A 22,238-nucleotide genomic window follows, 5' to 3' on the forward strand; every position below is an offset into this window, starting at 1 on the left:
AGTGCTCATTATATCACGTGGCTTCCTTAATGTCCATCCCCTATCCCCCAACCTCTCTACCCTCCAGCAACCCTCAGTTTGTTTACTATGATTAAGAGTCTCTTATGGTTTGTCTCTCTCTCTGATTTCATCTTGTTTTATTTTCCCCTCTCTTCCCATATGATCCTCTGTTTTGATTCTTAAATTCCACATATGAGTGAGATCATATAACTGTCTTTCTCTGATTGACTTTTGTTTAGCATAATACCCTCTAGTTTCATCCATGCCGTTGCAAGACAGTCTCCGTCTTTTAATTGGTGTATTTAGACCAATTGAAATTCAAAGTGGTGATGATATAGTTGGATTAATATCTACCATATTCATTACTGTTTTCTTTTTGTTGCCCTTGTTCGTTTTTCCTACTGTCTTCCACTCCTTTTCTGACTTTTGTGGCTTTATTTATTTTTTTTAAGATTTTATTCATTTGTCAGAGAGGGAGAGGACTTTTGTGGTTTTAGTTGAGTATTTTATGATTCCATTTTCCTCTCCTTTCTTAGCATATACGTTATACCTCTCTTTCTTTAAAAGATTTTATTTGGGGCGCCTGGGTGGCTCAGTCGTTAAGCGTCTGCCTTTGGCTCAGGTCATGATCCCAGGGTCCTGGGATCAAGCCCTGCATCGGGCTCCCTGCTCAGCGGGAAGCCTGCTTCTCCTTCTCCCATTCCCCCTGCTTGTGTTCCCTCTCTCACTGTGTCTCTCTCTGTCAAATAAATAAATAAAATCTTTAAAAAATAAAAAAATAAAAGATTTTATTTACTTATTTTGAGAGAGTGAGAGAGGGGTGGTAAGGGGAGGGGCAGAGGGAGAAGGAGAAAGAGAGAATCTCAAGCCAACTCCATGCTTAGCATGGAGCCCAAGGCTGGGCTTGATCTCAAGACCCTGGGATCATGACCTGAGCCGAGATCAAGAGTTGGACACTTAACTGACTGAGCCACCCCAGGCATCCCTATACTACTTTTTTTAAGATTTTATTTTTAAGTTATCTCTACACCCAACATGGGGCTCAAACTCACAACCCTGAGATCAAGAGCTGCATGGGGGTGCTTGGGTGGCTCAGTCAGTTAAGCATTGGACTCTTGATTTTAGCTCAGGTCTTGATCGTGAGATCAATCTCACGATCCCAGGTTACTGGGATCATGACCTGAGCTGAAGGCAGACGCTTAACCGACTGAGCCACACAGGCACCCATATTTAAATTCCGTTAATTAACACAGAGTGTATTATTAGTGAGATTGAGCCCCGAGTTGGTTTCTTGGTCACTGGGGAGTCTGCTTGAGATTCTCTCTCTTCCTCTGCCTCTGCCGCTCTCCCTGCTAAGGTGCTTTCTCTGTCAAGATAAATAAATCTTAAAAAAAAAAACTGAGCCAGGCACCCACTTCTTCCTTTCTTTCTTTCTTTCTTTCTCTTTTTCTTTTCTTTTCTTTCTTTCTTTCTTTCTTTCTTTCTTTCTTTCTTTCTTTCTTTCTTTCTTTCTTTCTTTCTTTCTTTCTTTCTTTCTGATTTTATTTATTTATTTGACAGAGAGAGACACAGCTAGAGAGGGAACACAAGCAGGGGGAGTGGGGGAGGGAGAAGCAGGCCCCCCGCCGAGCAGGGAGCCCGATGCGGGGCTCGATCCCAGCACCCCGGGATCATGACCTGAGCCGAAGGCAGATGCCCAATGACTGAGCCACCCAGGCGCCCCTTCTTTTTTTTTTTTTTTAAACTTTTTTAGTGGCTGCCCCAGAGTTTGCAGTGTACATTTACAATTGATCCAAGTCTACTTTCAGATCACACTGTACCACTTCATGGGTACTACCCATGTGTGAATGCTTTGTAAGAATTTGTAAGAATTCTTCAGAATTCCTCCCATCTATTTGTATCATTGCTGTCATTTGTTTTACTTTATTCTAAGCACATATATACATAAGATATAAATTAAGCATGTATACTTGGAATACATCGTTGCTATTATTTCAAATAAATTGTTTTCTGTTAGATCAGTTAAGAGTAAGAAAAATGAAAGTCCTTATTTTACTTTCACATATTCCTTCTTTGATGCTTTTCCTTATTGTATATAGATCCAAGTTTCTGACCTATATTATTTCCCTTCTGTATGAAGAACTTCTGTTAACATTTCTTGTAAGGCCAGTCTACTAGCTACAAATTCCCTCAGTTTTTGTTTATCTGAGAAAATCTTTATTTTTCCTTTACTTCTGAATGATATTTTCCTAGGGTTCAGAATTCTAGGTTGGTGGTATTTTTCTCTCAACACTTTAAATATTTCACTCCATTCTCTTCTTGCTTGCGTGGTTTCTGAGAAGTTGGGTGTAATTCTTATTTTTGTACTTTTATAGATAAGGTGTTTTCTTCCTCTAGCTTGCTTTAGGGTTTTTTCTTTATCTTTGTTTTTCTGTAATTTGGAATGCATAGTTGTAATTTTTTTTGGTATTTATACTGCTTGGTGTTCTCTGAGATTCCTGGATTTGTGGTTTGGTATCAGACATTAATTTGGGGGAAATTCTGTCATTATTGTTTCAAATATTTCTTGTGTTTCTTTGTTTTTTCTCCTTATTGTATTCCCATTATACTTACATCATACCTTTTGTAGGTGTCCTATAATCCTTGGATAATCTGTTCTGTTTTTTTTTTTTTTCAATCTTTCTTCTCTTTGCTTTTCTGTTTTCAAGGATTCTGCTGATATATCCTCTACTCATAGATTGTTTCCTCAGCCGTGTCCAGTTTATTAAAAAGCCCATCAAAGACATTCTTCATGTCATTTACAGTCTTTTTTATTTCCAGCATTTCTTTTTGGTTCTTTCTTAGAATTTCCATCTCTCTGCTTACATTGCCCTTGTGTCTTATTTTTTATTCCTGAAATAATAATTCTAATATCCTTGCCATGTCTGGTTCCAGTGCTTGCTCTGTCTCTTCAAATTGTGTTTTTTTGCTTTTTGGTATTCCGTGTAATTTTTTCTTTTTCTTTTCTTTTTTAAAGATTTATTTAGGGCGCCTGGGTGGCTCAGTTGGTTAAGCGACTGCCTTCGGCTCAGGTCATGATCCTGGAGTCCCGGGATTGAGTCCCGCATCGGGCTACCTGCTCAGCAGGGAGTCTGCTTCTCCCTCTCCCGCTCCCCCCTCTTGTGCTCTCTCTCTCTCATTCTCTCTCTCAAATAAATAAATAAAATCTTTAAAAAAAAAGATTTATTTATTTATTTATTTGACAGAGAGAGAGATAGCGAGAGCAGGAACACAAGCAGGGGGAGTGGGAGAGGGAGAAGCAGGCTTCCTGCCGAGCCTGGACCCTGGGATCATGACCTGAGCCGAAGGCAGACGCTTAACGACTGAGCCACCCAGGCGCCCCCGTGTAACTTTTTCTTGATAGCTTGACGTGTTGTACTGGGTAAAAGGAACTGCTATAAATAGACCTTTAGTAATGTGGTGGTTAGGTGTTGGGTTAGTCCTACGTTTAGTTCTTAGTCTTTTGGTGAGTGTATGTATGCCTTTGAACTGTGAACTTCACAAGTGTTCGCAGTTTTTTTCTCCACCCTTAGGTGTGGTATACCATGGCTAGAGTAGTCTAGGGTTGAGTATATCTCTTCCCCAGGTAAGTTGGGCTCTGATAATACCCCAGGAGGTGGGCTCTAGTTAACTAGTTTCCCCTGAAGACAGGCCTTATTAAGAAGAACAGATTGGTTCCTTATCATTAATTCCTGACAAAACCCAAGAGGATTTTCTCTGATATTTACTGTGGGAATCTTGAGCTTCTGGAGATAAATCTGACAATATGGTGGGTATGCCCCTAAGACTTTGTTGTCCCGGAGTTTTAAATTCTCAGACTCGTTCACAACGAGCCTCCAGCAACCTGTCAATTATAGTTCATAATTTCCTGCCTCAGCACTGCTTCCCCTGGCAGTTTCCACTGGTGAGTCCCTCCTGTGGTAAGCCACAATTCCTTGTATTTTGCCTGTCCATCTCTCCAATGCGGGGGCTGGGTGGAGAGACAGTGGTTTGCCCTTTGTCCTCCCCTCTCTTATGGATCCAAGTACAGTTGTTGATTTTGTAGTCTTTTCAGCTTTTTACTTGTTAGGACGAAGTAGTGACTTCCAAGTTCCTTACATGTGGAACTGAAAACTGGAAGTGTGATTTGATTTTTAAGCTTGGCTTCCTTACCATTACCTTGGATCAGAGTAGCTACATTTTCAGTGTTTGGTAAGAGGTTCTGCTTAAGCCCCTTGAGCCACTGAGGCTCTGGATTCTTGGCTGATGTATTTGTGTGTGCCTTGAGGAATGCTTTCTAGTCTGCTCCACGCCTCTCCTTCTGATCCCTCCTGGGTGGGTGCAGCCTAGCGAATATGCGTAGCCTTCTGTATCTCCAGGGGTGAATGTGACCTCCCGGATTATTCTTCTTGGCTGCCTCTTTCCCTGGTTCTCTCTGTTAAAATTCTTGCTGGTCTGCTATTTCACTTGTTGATACTATTATCACAGAGCTACCACCCCCCTCTTAATTGCTCACCACCAAGATCTCCCTTGTTTTTGACAGTGCCTTGGGCAGGAACTTCTTGCTCCATTCCAAGTAAGTCAGTCCTCTCAGGTAGAGATGCTGAGCTCTGTTTTCTTTATTGCCTGTTTCTTCCCCGCTGGGGCGGACCTTTGTGCCACACTACTGGAGTTGGTGGCAAGAGCATGGCCTGCTTCTCTTGGCGTGAGAGTGGGTGTTGTGTGGGGACTGGTCGCCTCTGATCTTCTTAGCAGGCGCTCCTGGCATGGAACCACTGCTTAATGAGACAGTCTGGGTGAAGATCATCAGGGTCCCAGTATTCCTGACCTGTCATGCCTGAGGTAGAGCCCTTACCGTAAGAGTGAGAACTGAGGTGTGCCTGGGCGGCTCAGTTGGTTAAGCGACTGCCTTCGGCTCGGGTCATGATCCCAGGGTCCTGGGATCGAGCCCCACGTCAGGCTCCCTGCTCAGCGGGGAGCCTGCTTCTCCCTCTGCCCTCTTCCCTCTCATGCTCTCTGTCTCTCATTCTCTCTGTCTCAAATAAATAAATAAAAGCTTTAAAAAAAAAAAAAAAAAAGAGTGAGAACTGAGTGGGGAAAGGAAGACCCAGTCCTCTAATTGTGCTTGCCCAGAATTGCACTTCCACAACACAGGCCTGGGGAGGATAAGAGAGGCCGGCAGCCTGCCCCTGCTAGGTGAAACCATGGCCTAAGAGTCTAGGAGCTGCATGGAAAGGGAATTACTCCCTTCTTGACAGCACCCATCTGGAGTAGTTTTCATCACGGGGAGCTGGTGTGGACAGGGGCAGATTGTGACTCAAATGCCACAGACTCTCACCGTTCTCACTGAGATTTGGTTGTTGTTGTTGTTGTTTTAAATAAATGTTTTTCCATTTGCCATATGCCCTTGGGAAAATTTCCAAAGACTTTAGCTGGTTGTCTGTTGTAATGATTTTTCCAGGCAAATGGTTGTTTCATTGGGGAGAGGGTCCAAGATTATACCACCATTGCAGAAGTTTCATCCTCATTGGTTATTTTAAAAACTGGAAGTAGGTTTAATGTACCAAAGGAGACCTCTGTGAGATGGGGCTTAGGATCACTAGGCCAGTGTTACATCCTTGCTAGTGATCTGAAAACTCAGTTTGGCAATTCTGAGTCTTTTAGAGTTTTTTAAAAGGAATATTTCAAAGTACCGTCTTCAGTTTAGTTCAGTTCACCAAAATTTTATTGACATCTTTCCTTGGAATACCAATCTTATGGTGAATAATCTTTGTTTTGCGTTTTAGGTTTTGAAACCCTGAGGTTCATGCTGATAATATTATTTGTGGTTATCAGAATGTCCCATGGATAATATGGTTTGCTAATTAAAGCATAGACTGAAAATCAAATTTCTCTACTCCCCAACCCCTCACTCTCATTTTCAGTACCAATCTAGGATATATTAGAAATCACTTAACTGCTAAATTGCTTAATTCAGCTGTAAAATAGAACTAATAGTGCCTCACAAGGGTGTTGTGAAGCTTAATAAATATTGCTAAAGCGTTTGTTTCTGTAAAAACTCCTGTATTTGTTTTATTTTACAAATATATTCGTATTTCTTAGACTTTAAAATGTGCTCATTAAAAGGTCGTATATACACGTAAACTAGTTTTAAATGCAGTAAAATGCTATATATATATATATATATGTATATATATATATATATATATAGTATACACAAAGCACTATATACCACATATATCCAAATTGCAAAGAATAATAATATAGTGTTAATTTGTTGGCAGTACATCCTGAGGAAATTGTGGTTGTCTACTGTTTGAAAGAATTGCTTTATATATTTGATATTCATATATTAATAGACTAATAATGTGTTATAGTGCAAAACAGAAAAGTTGGAATAAAGTATAATTATACCATGTCTTCTTAGTGATACATAATCTTAAAAATATAATTTGAAATGAATATGTATTCTTTTTCCTTTTTTAATGATAGCCAGAGCTATGATATTGGGAAGATGGATAAGAGTTCTGTTGGGCCAGAAATGCTGGTAAGGATCATGTTAAATATTGTAGAAGTAGGTTGAAGAAATATATTTTGTGTTATTGTTATTAAACTATAATAGTCTGTCCCCACTTTGTGAGTAAAATTATCCTTTGGGCACATCATTAATATTTCCGTGTATTAGTTTCTGTAAAATTGATATACTAGTATAATCTACAATGCAGGTAGATTCTTGTACCCAAGAGTTAATATATGGAAATGCTTGGAACAGTGTTGAGCTATGTAAATTTTAGATTTTATTATTGCATGTTAAAATTTTTAGGTTTTTCCCTAACCATATAGAGTGTGCTTGGTATGAAAGTTAATTTTAATATTTAATCAAGTAAAATATGATTAGGTAAATAAATGCAATGTAAAAGTAATTTAATATATGCCATAGCAAAATGGAATTTTGTTTGAAAATCCATCTTTGCTTCTTACCTTTACAGTATCTTAATCAAAATATAACTAAATACCTATATATATATAGAGCAATGTGATAGATGGGGAATAAGAGAAGTATAAAACATGACTTCTACTCTTAACAAGCTTATGTTTGGAGGATAAAACTAATACAAGTGAATATAATGGAATAATATTCAGCCTTGAAACAGAAGGAAATTTTGACACATGCTACAACATAGATGAACCTTGAGGATATTATTCTAAGTGAAATAAGCCATTCACAAAAAGACAAATACTGTGTGATTCCACTTAAATGAGGTTATCTTGAGTAGTAAAATTTATAGAGACATAAAGTAAAATGGTGGTTGCAGGAGTTTGGAGGGAGGAGAACTTTGGGGGAGCTATTGTTTAATGGGCACAGAGTTTCAATTTTGCAAGATTAAGAGTTATGGAGATATATGATGGTAATGGTTGCACAACAGTGTGAATGTACTTAATACTACTGAACCATACACTTAAAAATGATTAAGAGGGTCAATTTTATGTGTATTTTAACACAATTAAAAATAATAAAAACGTTGTTATAGTGTCACATCATGGCATGTTATATAGGAATGAGAATAAATGAGCTACAGTAATTGCAACAGTATGGATGTTCTCACATATAATGTTGAGTAAACAAAACAATTTATAAAGTAGTGCATACTGTATGACTCTATAAATATAAATGCCAAAGCAAGTAGAGCTAATGTACATGGTGTTGGAAGACAGGTAATTGGTTACTCTTGTTTGGAATAGTGTCTGAAGAGAGTCTTCAGGTGAACCTGTTGCTGTTAATGTTCTGTTTCTTGATTTCTGTGTTGTTAACATACATGTGTTCACTTTGTGAAAATCGGAGCTGTGCTCTTGAGATTTTTGAACTTTTTTAATGTATACTTCAGTTAAAGTTTCAAAAATAGATTTTAAAAACTAGTATAAGTGATTTGGGAAAAATAAGTGATAAACTGTGTGGTACAGTAAAGGGGAATGTCAGGGTTGGCTAGAGAAGTTGAAGAAGCCTTCTGGTAGGATGGCCTTGAAAAGTAGATGGGATCCATACAGTGAAAATGGAGGGAGAAGGGGATACCAGGCAAGGGATCTAGATGGAGGAGAAGGTAAGGAGGAAGAGTATAGGAGTTAACCGTGTGATTAAAATGTAATATTTCTATTGTGAATTATGGAGAGGTAAGATTATGAAGTAGTTTATGAAGTAGTTTTTCTTTTGTGCTAGCAGTACCTTATTGAGGTATAGTTTATATATATTAAATTGCACAAATCTTAAGTGTACAGCCTGATGAATTTTAATATATCTAGATAATCTTGTAACAACCACGTAGATCAAGATACAGAAATTTCCATGACCCCCAAAAGTTCCCTTGGCCCTTTCTGGTTGATTGCCATTCATACCCCCAAGATAAAACCACTATTCTGACTTCTGTGGCTGTAGATTATTTTTGTTTTTTCTTGGGCTTTGTATAAACGGAATCATATAGTATCTACTGTTTTGTGTATGGCTTCTTTTGCTTAACATAATGGTTTTGAGATTCATTCATTTTGTTAGATCTTTCTGATTATTTGACCCTTTTACTATTACAAAATAGAGTTTTTCTCAGAGATGCCATATTTACTCCATAAAAGTCCTCTGGGGAAGTTTATAAGTTGAGAGTTGTTCCATAATAATAGTAATGATATTAAGTATATTGTACACATCTTATTTGATCCATCTTAGTTTTTGAATTAAAAAACTCAGAAATAGAACACCCTAAGTATCGTTTCTCTGGATTTACAGAGCTCTAATATGTTAAGATTATCTTTGCCTGGTCCTACTCTCCTCATTATATTTAGAGGCAGATGCTTCATTGAAATAGAGCTCTTCTTTTCAAAATCTAAATCTGTAGTTAAATAAATGCTGTTTAGAGTTACTCCCCTTATCAATATAAACCTGGCTGGAGAAACAGACTTAATTCAGCAATACATATTAATTTTAAAACTTAGCTGAGTTGGGAGAAACCTCTATAGGAAAGCATATCTGTTCCTATAAAATGATGGTATATGTGCTCTTGGTCTAATTGGTTAATTGCAACTAGGCTGTAAAGTCTTTGAGAGAGCAGTTATGTCTTTCTATTTATCTTTTTTGATGGAGTCCTAATGCAATGCTACCTATACAGTAGGTTGTAAGATGATTAAATTAAATAGTGCTGTGCTATTGTTTCCTTTATTTGTAGAGTGGGGATAATAAAGAACTTCAATGCTAAAACACTGTTAAAAATATATTAACACAGTTGTTATAAAATTCTTAGTGTTTGGTGTGGGTAGCATAATGATGAGACATATCCCAAGACTATGTGGCTACCTAAGGAAATGCTATTTCATAAAAATAGCTTAAGTTTGAGAAGATGCCTTTCACTGTGTAAGTGCTGGTCAGCTGTTAACTGCAATTTAACCCTCACCTGAGTGCTTTTTCTATTTTTAATTATAGGCTAAAGTTCTGCGGTTACTAGCCACTGCTTATTTGGATTGGGGTGACAAAGAATATTATGATAAGGCTCTCAGTGCTATAAACCTAGCAAACAAGGTATGAGAGGTTTCTCCTTTGGAAATTAGCTTAATGAATTTTTTAGAGCTTCGATTCACATTTTGAAATCTAGACATTTGCTTCAGTATTCCTGCTTTTACTTAATTATTTGCTCTTTATTTTTTTATGATATGCAGATCACATTATAATGGAGAATTAGAAGTAAAAAAGAAAATGATGGTATTATTTATACTTAGTAAAAAATAAAGTATAATTAAATTGCTTTGATTTAGTGGCAATTCACAGAAGATACCAGATAAAACAAAAATGCTTTTCTCACATTAAGAGTCCTATGTATTTCTTTCTTTTTTTTTTTTCCCCAGGAGGTTGCCAGAGGGGAGGTGGGTAGAGGGATGGACGAAATAGATAAAGGGATTCAAGAAGTACAAACTTCCAGTAACAAAATAAAAAAGTCATGGAGATGAAAAGTACAGCATAGAGAATATAGTCAATAAGATTGTAAAAACGTCATTTGGTGATAGATGATGACTACACTTATTGTGGTGACTACTGAGTAATGTATAGAATTGTGGAATCACTGTGTTTTACACCTGAAACGAATATAACACTCTGTTAGTTATACTTCAGTAAAACAAAGAAACATCCTTGGGGTTTTTTTATAGCATCAGATTGTTTCGATCTGTTCTGCACAGAAAGGAAAAATTAAAATACACCTCAACAACAGATTTTTTGAAAAAATTGTCTTTTGCATGGAACAGAAAGTGTTCTCTCTGCTGTTAGATTTTAGGATAAAGAAGGAAATGGTGATAAAACAGGTAGATAATGGGATTTTGTTTAAAAAATATCAGTGGGGGGACACCTGGGTGGCTCAGTCGGTTAAGTGTCCGACTGTTGATCTTAGCTTAGGTCTTCACCTCAGAGTCCTGAGTTCAAGCTCCGCATTGAACTCCACGCTATGGAGCCTACTTAAAAAAAATCAATCAATCAATAAATAAAAAACGTTAGTGGTTCACTTTCATCTCATGTTCATACATACATTCACACATATATGCCTTTACCCTCCTGGACAAAGAATATTGATAGGGTGATGACCATTTACAATGAGATTTAGGGGTGATAGGCTGGCTCAGTGGGTGGAGCTGTGACTATTGGACTTGGGTTGTGAGTTCGAGCCCCCACGTTGGGTGTACAGATTGCTTAAGAATAATAAATCTTTAAATAAAAAAAGAGATTCATTTAGGATCAATGTATTTTACTTATTAATAAGGCAAATAATTATACTGATACTTTTTTTTCAGTTTTAATTTAAATCCAGTCAGTTAGCATACAGGGTAATATTAGTTTCAGGTATACAGTATAGTGATTCAACACTTCCAATACAACACCTGGTGCTCATCACAAGTATACTCCTTAATCCCTATCACCTATTTAACCCATCCCCCATCCACCTTCCCCCTGGTAACATCAGTTTGTTCTCTATAGTTAAGAGTCTGGTTTCTTGGTTTGCCTCTCCTTTTTTACCCTTCTGCTCATTTGTTTTGTTTCTTAAATTCCACATATGAGTGAAATCATATGGTATTTATCTTTCTGTGACTTAGCATAATACTCTCTAGCTCTATCCACGTCATTATAAATGGCAAGTTTTCATTCTTTTTTATGGTTGAATAATATTCCATTGTATATATACCACATCTTCTTTATCCATTCATCAATCAATGGACACTTGGTCTATTTCAGTATCTGGTGTATGGTAAGTAATGCTGTTAAACATAAGGGTGCATATATCCCTTCAAATTAGTATTTTCTGTTCTTTGGGTAAATACCTAGTGGTGCAATTGCTGGATCCTAGGGTAGTTCTATTTTTAATTTTTTGAGGAACCTCCATACTGTTTTCCAGAGTGGCTGCAACCAGTTTTCATTCCCACCAATAGGGAAGGGTAGAAGGGTTCCTTTTCTCCACATCCTCGCCAACACCTGTTGTTTCTTTTCATGTGTCTGTTGCCCATCCGTATATCTTATTTGGAAAAATGACTATTCATGTCTTCTGCCCATTTTTAAATTGGATTATTTGGTTTTGGGGTGTTGAGTTTTATAAGATACGTCATTTGCAAATATTTTCTCCCATTTTGTAGGTTGCCGTTTAGTTTTGTTGATGTTTCCTTTGCTGTGAAGAAGCTTTTTATTTTGATGAAGTCCCAATAGTTTATTTTTGCTTTTGTTTTCCTTGCCTCAGAAGACATAACTAGAAAGAAGTTGCTATGGCTGATGTCAGAGAGGTTACTGCCTGTGTTCTCCTCTAGGATTTTGATGGATTCCTGTCTCACATTTAGGTCTTTCATCCATTTTGAATTTATTTTTGTGTATGGTGTAAGAAAGTGGTCCAGGGGCACCTGGGTGGCTCAGTCGTTAAGCGTCTGCCTTCAGCTCAGGTCATGATCCCAGCGTCCTGGGATCGAGCCCCACATCAGGCTCTCTGCTCCGCGGGACGCCTGCTCCTCCCTCCCCCACTCCCCCTGCTTGTGTTCCCTCTCTCGCTGTGTCTCTCTCTGTCAAATAAATAAAATCTTTAAAAAAAAAAAAAAAGAAAGTGGTCCAGTTTCATTCTTTTGCATGTGGCTGTCCATGTTTCCCAGCACCATTTGTTGAAGACACTGTCTTTTTTCCATTTGATATTCTTTCCTGCTTTGTTGAAGTTTAATTGACCATATAGTTGTAGGTTCATTTCTGGGCTTTTTTTCTTTTCTGTTCCATTGATCTATGTATTTATTTTTGTGCCAGTACCATACTATTTTGATCACTACAGCTTTGTAATATAACTTGGAGTCCAGAATTATGATGCCTCCAGCTTTTCATTTCTTTTTCAAGGTATCTTTGGCTATTCTGGGTCTTTTGTGGTTCCATACAGTTTTAGGATTGTTTGTTCTAGCTCAGTGAAAAATGCTGGTGGTATTTTGATAGGGATGGCATTAAATGTATAGGTCAGTTTGGGTAGTACAGACATTTGAATAATATTGGTCCTCCCAATTCATGAGCGTGGAATGTCTTTCCATTCTTTGTGTCATCTTCAGTTTCTTCCATCAGTGTTTTATAGTTTTCAGAGTACAGGTCTTTTACCTCTTTGGCTAGGATGTTTCCCAGGTAGTTTTTGGTGCAATTGTAAGTGGGATTGTTTTCTTAATTTATCTTTCTGCTTCCTCATTATTGGTATATAGTAATGCAACAGGTTTCTGTACATTGATTTTGTATCCTGTGACTTTACAGAAATTGTTTATCAGTTCCAGCAATTTTCTGGTGGAGTTGTTCAGGTTTTCTTTTTATTAATTAATTAATTAGAGAGAGAGAGAGAGACAGAGAGGGAACCCAAGCAGGGGGAGTGGGAGAGGGAGAAGCAGGCTCCCCATTGAGCAGGGAGCCTGATGTGGGACTCGATCCCAGGACCCTGGGATCATGACCTGAGCTAAAGGCAGACGCTTAACGACTGAGCCACCTAGGCGCCCCGTTTGGGTTTTCGTATAGAAATCATGAGAATCATGTCATCTGCGAACAGTGAAAGTTTGACTTCTTCCTTGCTGATTTGGATGCCTTTTATTTCTTTTTATGTTCTGATTGCTAAGGATAGGACTTTCAGTACTATGTTAAATAGCAGTGGTGAGACTGGACATCCCTGTCCTGTTCCTGACTGTAGAGGAAAAGCTCTCAGTTTTTCCCCACTGAGGATGATATTAGCTATGGATTTTTCATACATGGCCTTTATTATGTTGAGGTTTGTTCCCTCTAAACCTTTGTTGAGGGTTTTTATCATGAATGGATGTTGTACTTTGTCAACTGCTTTTTCTGGATCTATTGAAAAGATCATATAGTTCTTATCCTTTCTTTTGTTAATGTGGTATATCACCTGGATTTATTTGTGAATACTGAACCACCCTTGCAGCCCAGGAATAAATCCCACTTGATCATGGTGAATGACTTTTTAAATGTATTGTTGGATTCAGTATGCTAGTATTTTATTGAGAGTTTTTCATTCATGTTCATCAGGCATCTTGGCCTGTAGTCCTCTTTTTTAGTGGAGGCCTTATCTGGTTTTGGAATGAGGGTAATGCTGGCCTCATAGAATGAATTTGTTCCTTTTGTGTTTTTTGGAACAGTTTGAGAAGAATAGGTATTAACGCTTCTTTAAATGTCTGGTAAAATTACCCCGTGAAGCCATCTGGCCCTGGACTTTTGTTTGTTGGACGTTTTTGGATTACTGATTCAATTGCTTTGCTGGTTATCAGTCTGTTCAAGTTTTCTGTTTCTGTTTCTTCTGTTTCAGTTGTGATAGTTTATATGTTTCTAGGAATTTGTGCATTTCTTCCAGGTTGTCCAGTTTGTTGGCATATAGCTTTTCATCATATTCTCTTATAATTATTTGTATTTCTGTGGTGTTGGTTATTTCTCCTGTCTCATTTGTGATTTCATTTATTTGGGTCCTTTCCCCTTTTGATAAGTCTGGATAGAGGTTATCAATTTTATTAATTTTTTAAAAATTTTATTTATTTATTTGAGAGAGAGATGCAGAGAGAGAGCACGAGCATGAGTAGGGGGAGGAGCAGAGGGAGAGGGAGAAGCAGACACCCCCCCCCCCCCCCCGAGCAGGGAGCCTGACATGGAGCTCTATCCCGGGACTCCAGGATCATGACCTGAGCCGAAGGCAGATGCTTAACCAGCTGAGCCACCCAGGCACCCCAAATTTTATTAATTTTTTCAAAGTACCAGGTCCTGGTTTCATTGATCTGCTCTATTGCTTTTTTAGTTTATCATTTATTTTTGCTCTAATCTTTATTATTTCCTACCTTTGCTGGCTTTAAGCTTTGTTGTTCTTTCTGTAGCTCCTTTAGGTGTAAGGTTAGGTTGTTTTTTGAGACTTTTCTCGATTCTTGAGGTAGATCTGTATTGCTATATACTTCCCTCTTTGAACCACTTTTGCTGCATCCCAAAGCTTTGTACTGTCATGTTTTCAATCTCATTTGTTTGTTATTTGGTTTCCTGGTTATCCCGTTCATTGTTTAGTAGAATGTTGTTTAACCTCCATTTATTTGTGGTCTTTCCAAATTTTTTCTTGTGGTTGACTTGTTGTTTCATAGCATTGCTATCAGTAAAGGCGCATGGTATGATTTCAGCCTTTTTGTATTTGATGAGGCCTGTTTCATGACCTAGTATGTGATTTATTCTGAGAATGTTGCATGTGCACTTGAAAAGAATGTGTATTCTGGTATTTTAGAATGGAATGTTCTGAATATATCTGTTAAGTTCATCTGGTCCAGTGCGTCATTCAGAGCCCTTCTTTCCTTGTTGTTCTTCTGCTTAGATGATCTGCCCATTGCTGTCCCTACTATTACTGTATTATTATCAATGAGTTCCTTTGTGTTTGTGATTAATTGTTTTATATATTTGGGTGCTCCCATGTTGGGTGCATAAATACTTAAAATTGTTAGATCTTCTTGCTGGATTGTCCCCTTTATTATTATATAGTGCCCTTCTTTGTTGCTATAGTCTTTGTTTTAAAGTCCAGTTTATCTTATATAAATATTGCTACTCTGTTTTTTTTTTTTGATATCCATTTGTGCTGTAGATGTTTCTCCTTCTCCTCACTTTTATTCTGCAGGTGTCTTTAGGTCTAAAATGAGTCTCTTGTAGGCAGCACATAGATGGGACTTGTTTTCTTATCCATTCTGATGCCCTGTATTTTGATTCGAGCATTTAGTCTGTTCACATTCACAGTTATTATTGATAGAAGTGTATTCAGTGCCGTTTTATTCCTTGTTTTGTCATTGTTTCTGGAGATTTTCTCTTTTCCCTTCTAACCTTTGTCGCTTTTGGTCTTTCTTTCCTGCTCAGAGAGTTCCCTTTAATATTATTTGCAGGGCTGGTTTAGTGGTCACGGACTCCTTTAGTTTTTGTTTGTCTGGGAAACTCTTTCTCCTTCTATTCTGAATGATAGCCTTGCTGGATACAGTATTCTTAGCTACAGACTTTTCCCATTCAGCGTGTTGAATATATCATGCCACTCCCTTCTGGCTGTCCACATTTTTGTTAAGAAATCTCCAGCTATTAAGGACTTCTTTTGTCTTGCCATTTTTAAGATTTTTTCCTTATCACTGTATTTTTCCAATTTAATTGCAATATGTCTTGGTCTTGGCATGCTTTTGTTGATTTTGATGGGAGTCCTCTGTGCCTCCTGGATGTGGGTGTCTCTTTCCTTCCCCAGATTAGGGAAGTTTTCAGCTGTTGCTTGAAATAAATTTTCTGCTCCCTTTTCTCTTTCCTCTTTTTCTGGAACTCTTATTATACAAATGTTATGATTCATGGAGTCACTGAGTTCCCTAAGTCTTTTCTCATGTTGCATAATTCTTCTTCATCTCTTTTGTTCAGCTTTATTATTTTCCATTATTTTGTCTTCTAGGTCACTAATTTGTTCCTCTGCTTCTTCTAGCTTGCTGTTCATTGCATCAAGCCTGTTTTCAATCTCATTTATTGCACTTTTCATCTCTGATTCTTTTTTATTTTTTAATTTTATTTAATTTATTTTTTATTTATTTTTTTAAAGAATTTTTTATTTATTAATTTAAGACAAAGAGATACGGATAGAGAGAGAGAGCAGGAGCAGTGGGGAGAGGCAGAGGGAGAGGGAGAAGCAGACTCCCTGCTGAGCAGGGGCCCTGACACGGGGCTTGATGCCAGGACCCTGAGATCAAGACCTGAGCTGAAGGCAGACACTTAACTGACTGAGCCACCCAGCTACCCCAGCAAGTGCCCTTTTTAATACCCATCACCCATCTAGCCCATCCCCCACCCACCTCCCTCCATCCACTCTTAGTTTGTTCTCTATTGTTAAGAGTCTCTTATGATTTGTTTCCATCTCTCCTTTTTTCCCCCTTTCCCATATGTTCATCTCTTTTGTTTCTTGAGTTCCACATAGGAGTGAGATCATATGGTATTTGTCTTTCTCTGACTGATATTTAACTTAGCATAATACACTCCAGCTCCATTGATGTCATTGCAAATGGCAAGATTTCATCCTTTTTGATGGGAGAGTAATATTCCACTACATAAATATACATGCGCGCTCGCACGTGCACACACACCCCACATCTTTATCCAGTCATCAGTCAATGGACATTTGAACTCTCTCCATAATTTGGCTATTGTTGACAATGCTGCTACAAACATGGGGCTGCATGGATCCCTTTGAATCTGTATTTTTAATCCTTTGGGTAAATACCTAGTAGTGCAATTGCTGGATTGTAGGATAGTTCTATTTTTAACTTTTGGAGGAAACTCCATAATGTTTTCCAGAGTGACTGTGCCAGTTTGCATTCCCACCAACAGTGCAAGAGGGTTCCCCTTTCTCTGCATGACTGATTCTTTCTTTTAATTATTTATTTACTTATTTGTCAGAGAAAGAGCACATAAGCAGGGGGAGCAGCAGGCAGAGGGAGAAGCAGGCTCCCTGCTAAGCAAGGAGCCTGATTCAGGACTTGATCCCAGGACCCTGGGATCATGACCCAAGCTGAAGGCAGACACCCAACCGACTGAGCCACCCAGGCGTCCTGACTGATTCTTTTTATCACTGTGGTAAGGGTCTTACCAATGTCCTCTATTCTTTTCTCAAGTCAATGAGAAAAGACAAAGTACAATGAGTACTCTTGTGATTGTTGCTTTAAATTCTTCATCAGGCATGTTACTTATATCTGTTCCACTTAGATCTCTGAGATAAGGCCATGGCCTTATCTTGTTCTTTCATTTTGGATAAATTCTTCCATCTTTGCATTTTGTTGAAATCTCTGCCTTCTCTGTGTTAGAAAAGCCAGTTATGTCTTCTGATCCTTTTTCAGTATGGCCTCTTCTCTCCCTTTAGTTATGGAGTTTGTTCTGTCAGTCTTCAGGTTGATTTCTCTGGTATTTAGGATGATTTTTTAATTATCTAGTTGTGTTTGTGGGAGGAGATGAGCCTAGGGTCCTCCTTTCCTTTATACTGACACGTTTTAGAATTTTTTTTTTTTAAAGATTTTATTTATTTATTTGAGACAGAGAGAATGAGACAGAGAGAGCATGAGAGGGGGGAGGGTCAGAGGCAGAAGCAGGCTCCCTGCCGAGCAGGGAGCCCGATGCGGGACTCGATCCAGGGACTCCAGGATCATGACCCGAGCCGAAGGCAGTCGCTTAACCAACTGAGCCACCCAGGCACCCCATGTTTTAGAATTTTTAAAAAGAGATTAGAAGCATAAAAATGAATAGTTGATTAACCAGAATATTAAATTTCCCAAACAGACCACTTACTTGAATTATATTTTCCTGAAATTTATATCATGTGGATGGAATTATTTAATGCTGAAAAACCTTTTTAACATTAAATTTTTTTAATTTAAAAATATTAATAGAAATAAACACTTTCAAAAATTGCATGCTTTTTATATTTGCTAAGAAGCAATTTCTCTCCCCCCCGCCAATAAACAGGGCAGGAGAACTGAGGAGATTGCATACCAGCTATATGCCTTCTTGCCAGCATGTCTCTCTGTTCACTGGATGCAAAAGTTGTAGTTTTTATAGCAATTATTGCTATTATTCCTGAATTACTGTATTTAATAGCCTAATGATTGATCCTGGACGTACCTAAATTGGGTGTATTGGGATTTCAGTGGCAATAGACACTTAAAAAGGTTTTATTTGGAAATAATTTCAAACTTATAGAAAAGTTGCAAGAGTGAGAATAGTCCAAAGAACACCAGTATATACGGGGTGCCGGGGTGGCACAGTTAGTTAAGATTCCGATCTTGATTTCGGCTCACGTTGTGATCTCAGGATCAAGCCCTGCATTGGGCTCTGTGCTTAGCTTGGAGTCTGCTTGAGATTCTCTCCCTCTCCCTCTTCGCTTCACCCGGTGCTTGCTCTCTCTCTCTCAAATAAACAAATAAAATCTAAAAAAAAAAAAACCACCTGTATATACTTTACCCAGATTCACCTGTTATTAATATTTGTGCACTCTCTTTACATATTGTTGAGGGACTATAACCCATAATATTTCCATATTATTGAGGGATTTAATATATATTATATACCCATAATAATGAGCTTTATAGCATTTTTCTTTTCTTTTTTTTTAAAGATTTTATTTATTTGAGAGAGAGAATGAAAGAGAGAGCACAAGATGGGGGAGGGTCAGAGGGAGAAGCAGACTCCCCACTGAGCAGGGAGCCCGACGCAGGACTCGATCCTGGGACTCCAGGATCATCACCTGAGCCAAGGCAGTCACTTAACCAACTGAGCCACCCAGGCGCCCCGCATTTTTTCTTTCCAATATGGGGTTACTCTAGGATCAGGTATTCTATTTATTTGTCATGTCTTCTTAGTCTCCTGTACTCTGGAACATTTCCGCAACCTTTCTTTGACTTTTGTGTCATTGACATGTTGGAAGAATACAGTAGCTTCCCATCTTGTTTTAAGTGAAAGTTCTTCATTTGAGGTTTATCTCATGATTAGATTCAGTTTATACTTTTGTGACTGGAATGCTACATAAATGATGGTAATGTGTCCTTTCTCAGGGCATCTCATCTGGGAGCCCATGATGTCTATCTGCTCTTTATTGGTGATGTTAATGTTGATCACCTGGGCAAAGGTGCTGCCCAATTTCTTCATTGTATATTTATTATTTTTCCCATGAAACGAATAGTGGGGAGGCTTAAAATTGTGTATGTACCCCGTTTCTCATTAAAATTTCCCTTTAGAGTTAGTGCTGTTGCTTAAACCAGTCTTAAGATTGTTGCCAAATGATCGTTTTTTTTTATTTTAATTTTTAAGTAATCTCTACACCCAATGTGGGGCTCGAACTCACAACCCTGGCATCAGGAGTCACATGCTTTACTGACTGAGCCAGCCACGCACCCTGCCAAATGATCATTTTTGAACTTTAGCACTCCCTCCACATTTACTAGGTGGCAGTCAGCATTCTACTATAAGCATTCATTTAGTATTTATTTATTATTTACTTACTTATTGGCTTATTTCATTTAGTATCAGTATGGATTTCTGTATTCCTATTTTTTCAACTGATTCTTAATTACTCTTAATTACCAGTTTTATTGAGTTATAATTGACATACAATAAACTGCACATGTTTAAAGTATAAAATTTGATGAGTTTTAACATATGTATAAATCTGTGAAACAGTCACCACAATCAGGGTAGTGCATATATACATCACTGCTCAAAGTTCCTTCATGTCCTTTTGTCAACCCTCTCTCCCACTTTTCCTTAAGTAACAGCTGATCTGCTTTCTGTCATCATAGATTAGTTTGTGTTTTCTAGAGACTTATACAAATGGAATCATAGAGAATATATTCTTGTTTTATATGGCTTCTTTCACTCAGCATAATTATTCTGAGATTCATTCATGTTGTGTGTATGCATAGTTTATTCCCTTATTGTTGAGTAATACCTCATTTTATGGATATGTACCAGAGTTGCTCTTTAATCTACTTTGTCTTTATTATTATAGTTACTTCAGCTTCCATTGACTGGTGTTAGCATGGTATATCTTGTGTCCTTTTCACCACTCAGGTCTTTGTGTTTAAAGAGCGTGTCTTGTAAGCTGCATATAGTTCAGTCTTGCTTTTTTTTTTTTTTTTAAGATTTTATTTATTTATTTGAGAGAGAGAATGAGAGAGAGAGCACATGAGAGGGGGGAGGGTCAGAGGGAGAAGCAGACTCCCCGCCGAGCAGGGAGCCCGATGCGGGACTCGATCCCGGGACTCCAGGATCATGACCCGAGCCGAAGGCAGTCGCCTAACCAACCGAGCCACCCAGGTGCTCCAGTCTTGCTTTTTTTGTTGAATCTGACAATCTTGGTCTTTTAACTGCGGTGTTTAGAATGTTTACATATGATGTGATTATTGATATGGTTAAGTTTGAGTTTATCATCTTGTTTATTTTCTAATTGTCCCATATATTGTTTATTCCCCTTTTCTTCTTTTTCTACCTTCTTTTGGATTATTAGACTATTTTTTCAAAATAGTTAATGAATGCAGTATAATTTTTATACCAACCTCCTGAAGAATTTATATTGGGATATTATGAAAAGATTCTAAGGATTATCTAGAAGAATAAGCAGTGAGACTAGCCAAGGAAACTTTGAAAAGAGTAATTAAAAAGGCCTTGTTACATGACATATTTGAGTAATTTTTAAGATTCACTTTCATTTCTTTTGTTGGCTTATTAGTTATAACTTTGTTTTGTTATTTTAGTGGTTTCTTTAGTGTTTATACTATATAGCTTATCTTGGTCTACCTTCATATGTCATCATAGTATACTTCCATATCTCCCAGCCTGACCTTTATGCTATTGTTGTTGTGCATTTTACTTTTACATATGATATAAAATTAATAATTCTTACTATTTTTGTTTGTATTGTCAATTTTCCTTTAAAAGTGATATAAATAATAAAAATCTTAGATATTTACACATGTAGTTACCATTTCAAATGATTTTTATTCCTTTGTATATATCAAAATTTCCATCTTGTTATTTTTCTTCTGTTTGAAGAACACTGTGTTAGGATTCTCCAGAGAGACCAGTAGGAGATACCTATATTTATGTCTATGTCTATGTCTACATGTATACCTATATCATATCTATATCATATCTATATCAATATAGATGTATATAGATATGGAAAGAGAGGGTTGGGGGGGATGGTAAGGAATTGGCAGCTCACAGCCTTATGGAGGCTGGTGAGTCTCAAGATCTGCAGGGTGAGTTGGTAAGCTGGAGACTCAGGAGAGCTGAAAATGTAGTTCCAGTCTGAGTCCAGAGGCCTGAGAACCAGGAGAGCTAATGATACAGTTCCAGGTTGAAGGCTGGCAGACTTGAAACTCAAGAAGAGCCAGTGTTTTAGTTCTAGTCCAAAGGCAGAATAAAGCCGGTGTCCCAGTTCAAAATCTGTTAAGTCAGGAAGAGTTCTGTCTTATTCAGGGCAAGGTCAGCCTTTTTGTTCTGTTCAAGCTTTCAACTGATTGGGTAAGTCATACTCACATTATGGAGAGCAATCTTCTTTACTCAGTCTACTGGTTTGAATGTTAATATCATCCAGAAACAGAAAGACCCAGAATAATGTTTGACAAACTATCTAGGTACCCTGTGACCGAGTCAAGTTGACACATAAAAGTAGCCATTACAGGCATCTTTCAACGTTTCTTGTGGTGCTGCTGTACTGATGAGGACTAATTTCATTCAACATTTATATGCTTAGAAATGTCTTCACATTCTTTCTTTTAAAAAAAAGCTTTATTTTGAAATAGTTATAGAGTCATAGGAAGTTACAAAAGTAGTACAAAGGAAAAAATAATAAAAACAATCATGGTTAGGATTCAGAAGAAAATTTTAACACCCACCCCCAGCAGATAGCACAAAGTCCTGTGTTCCCTTCCCCAAGCTTCCTCTAATGATTACCTGCTACATTACTGTATCAAAAACAGTAAATTGTCATTGGTATAATGTATGTGTATAGGTCTATGCCATTTTATTCCATGTGTAGATTCATGTAACTACCATGGCAGTAAGATACTGAACTATTTCATCACTCCAGATGTTTCTCTCATGCTACCTTTTAATTCACACTCATACATGCCCCACCCCTAAGCCCTTGCAACCTCTATTTTTTCATCTC

General features: G+C 37.7%; 1 protein-coding gene across 1 annotated transcript in view; it reads left to right on the top strand.

Moving 5' to 3' along the window:
• Positions 1 to 22,238, top strand: part of TEX11 (testis expressed 11) — a 292,288-nt gene that overhangs the window by 75,553 nt on the left and 194,497 nt on the right. Inside the window, exons 8-9 of the mRNA XM_021679728.1 lie at positions 6,511 to 6,565; positions 9,482 to 9,577. Of these exons, the coding sequence (XP_021535403.1) occupies positions 6,511 to 6,565; positions 9,482 to 9,577 (151 nt within the window). The remainder of the gene's footprint in view (positions 1 to 6,510; positions 6,566 to 9,481; positions 9,578 to 22,238) is intronic.

This window comes from Neomonachus schauinslandi, chromosome X, assembly GCF_002201575.2.
Source record: "Neomonachus schauinslandi chromosome X, ASM220157v2, whole genome shotgun sequence".
In the NCBI taxonomy this organism is placed as follows: domain Eukaryota; kingdom Metazoa; phylum Chordata; class Mammalia; order Carnivora; family Phocidae; genus Neomonachus; species Neomonachus schauinslandi.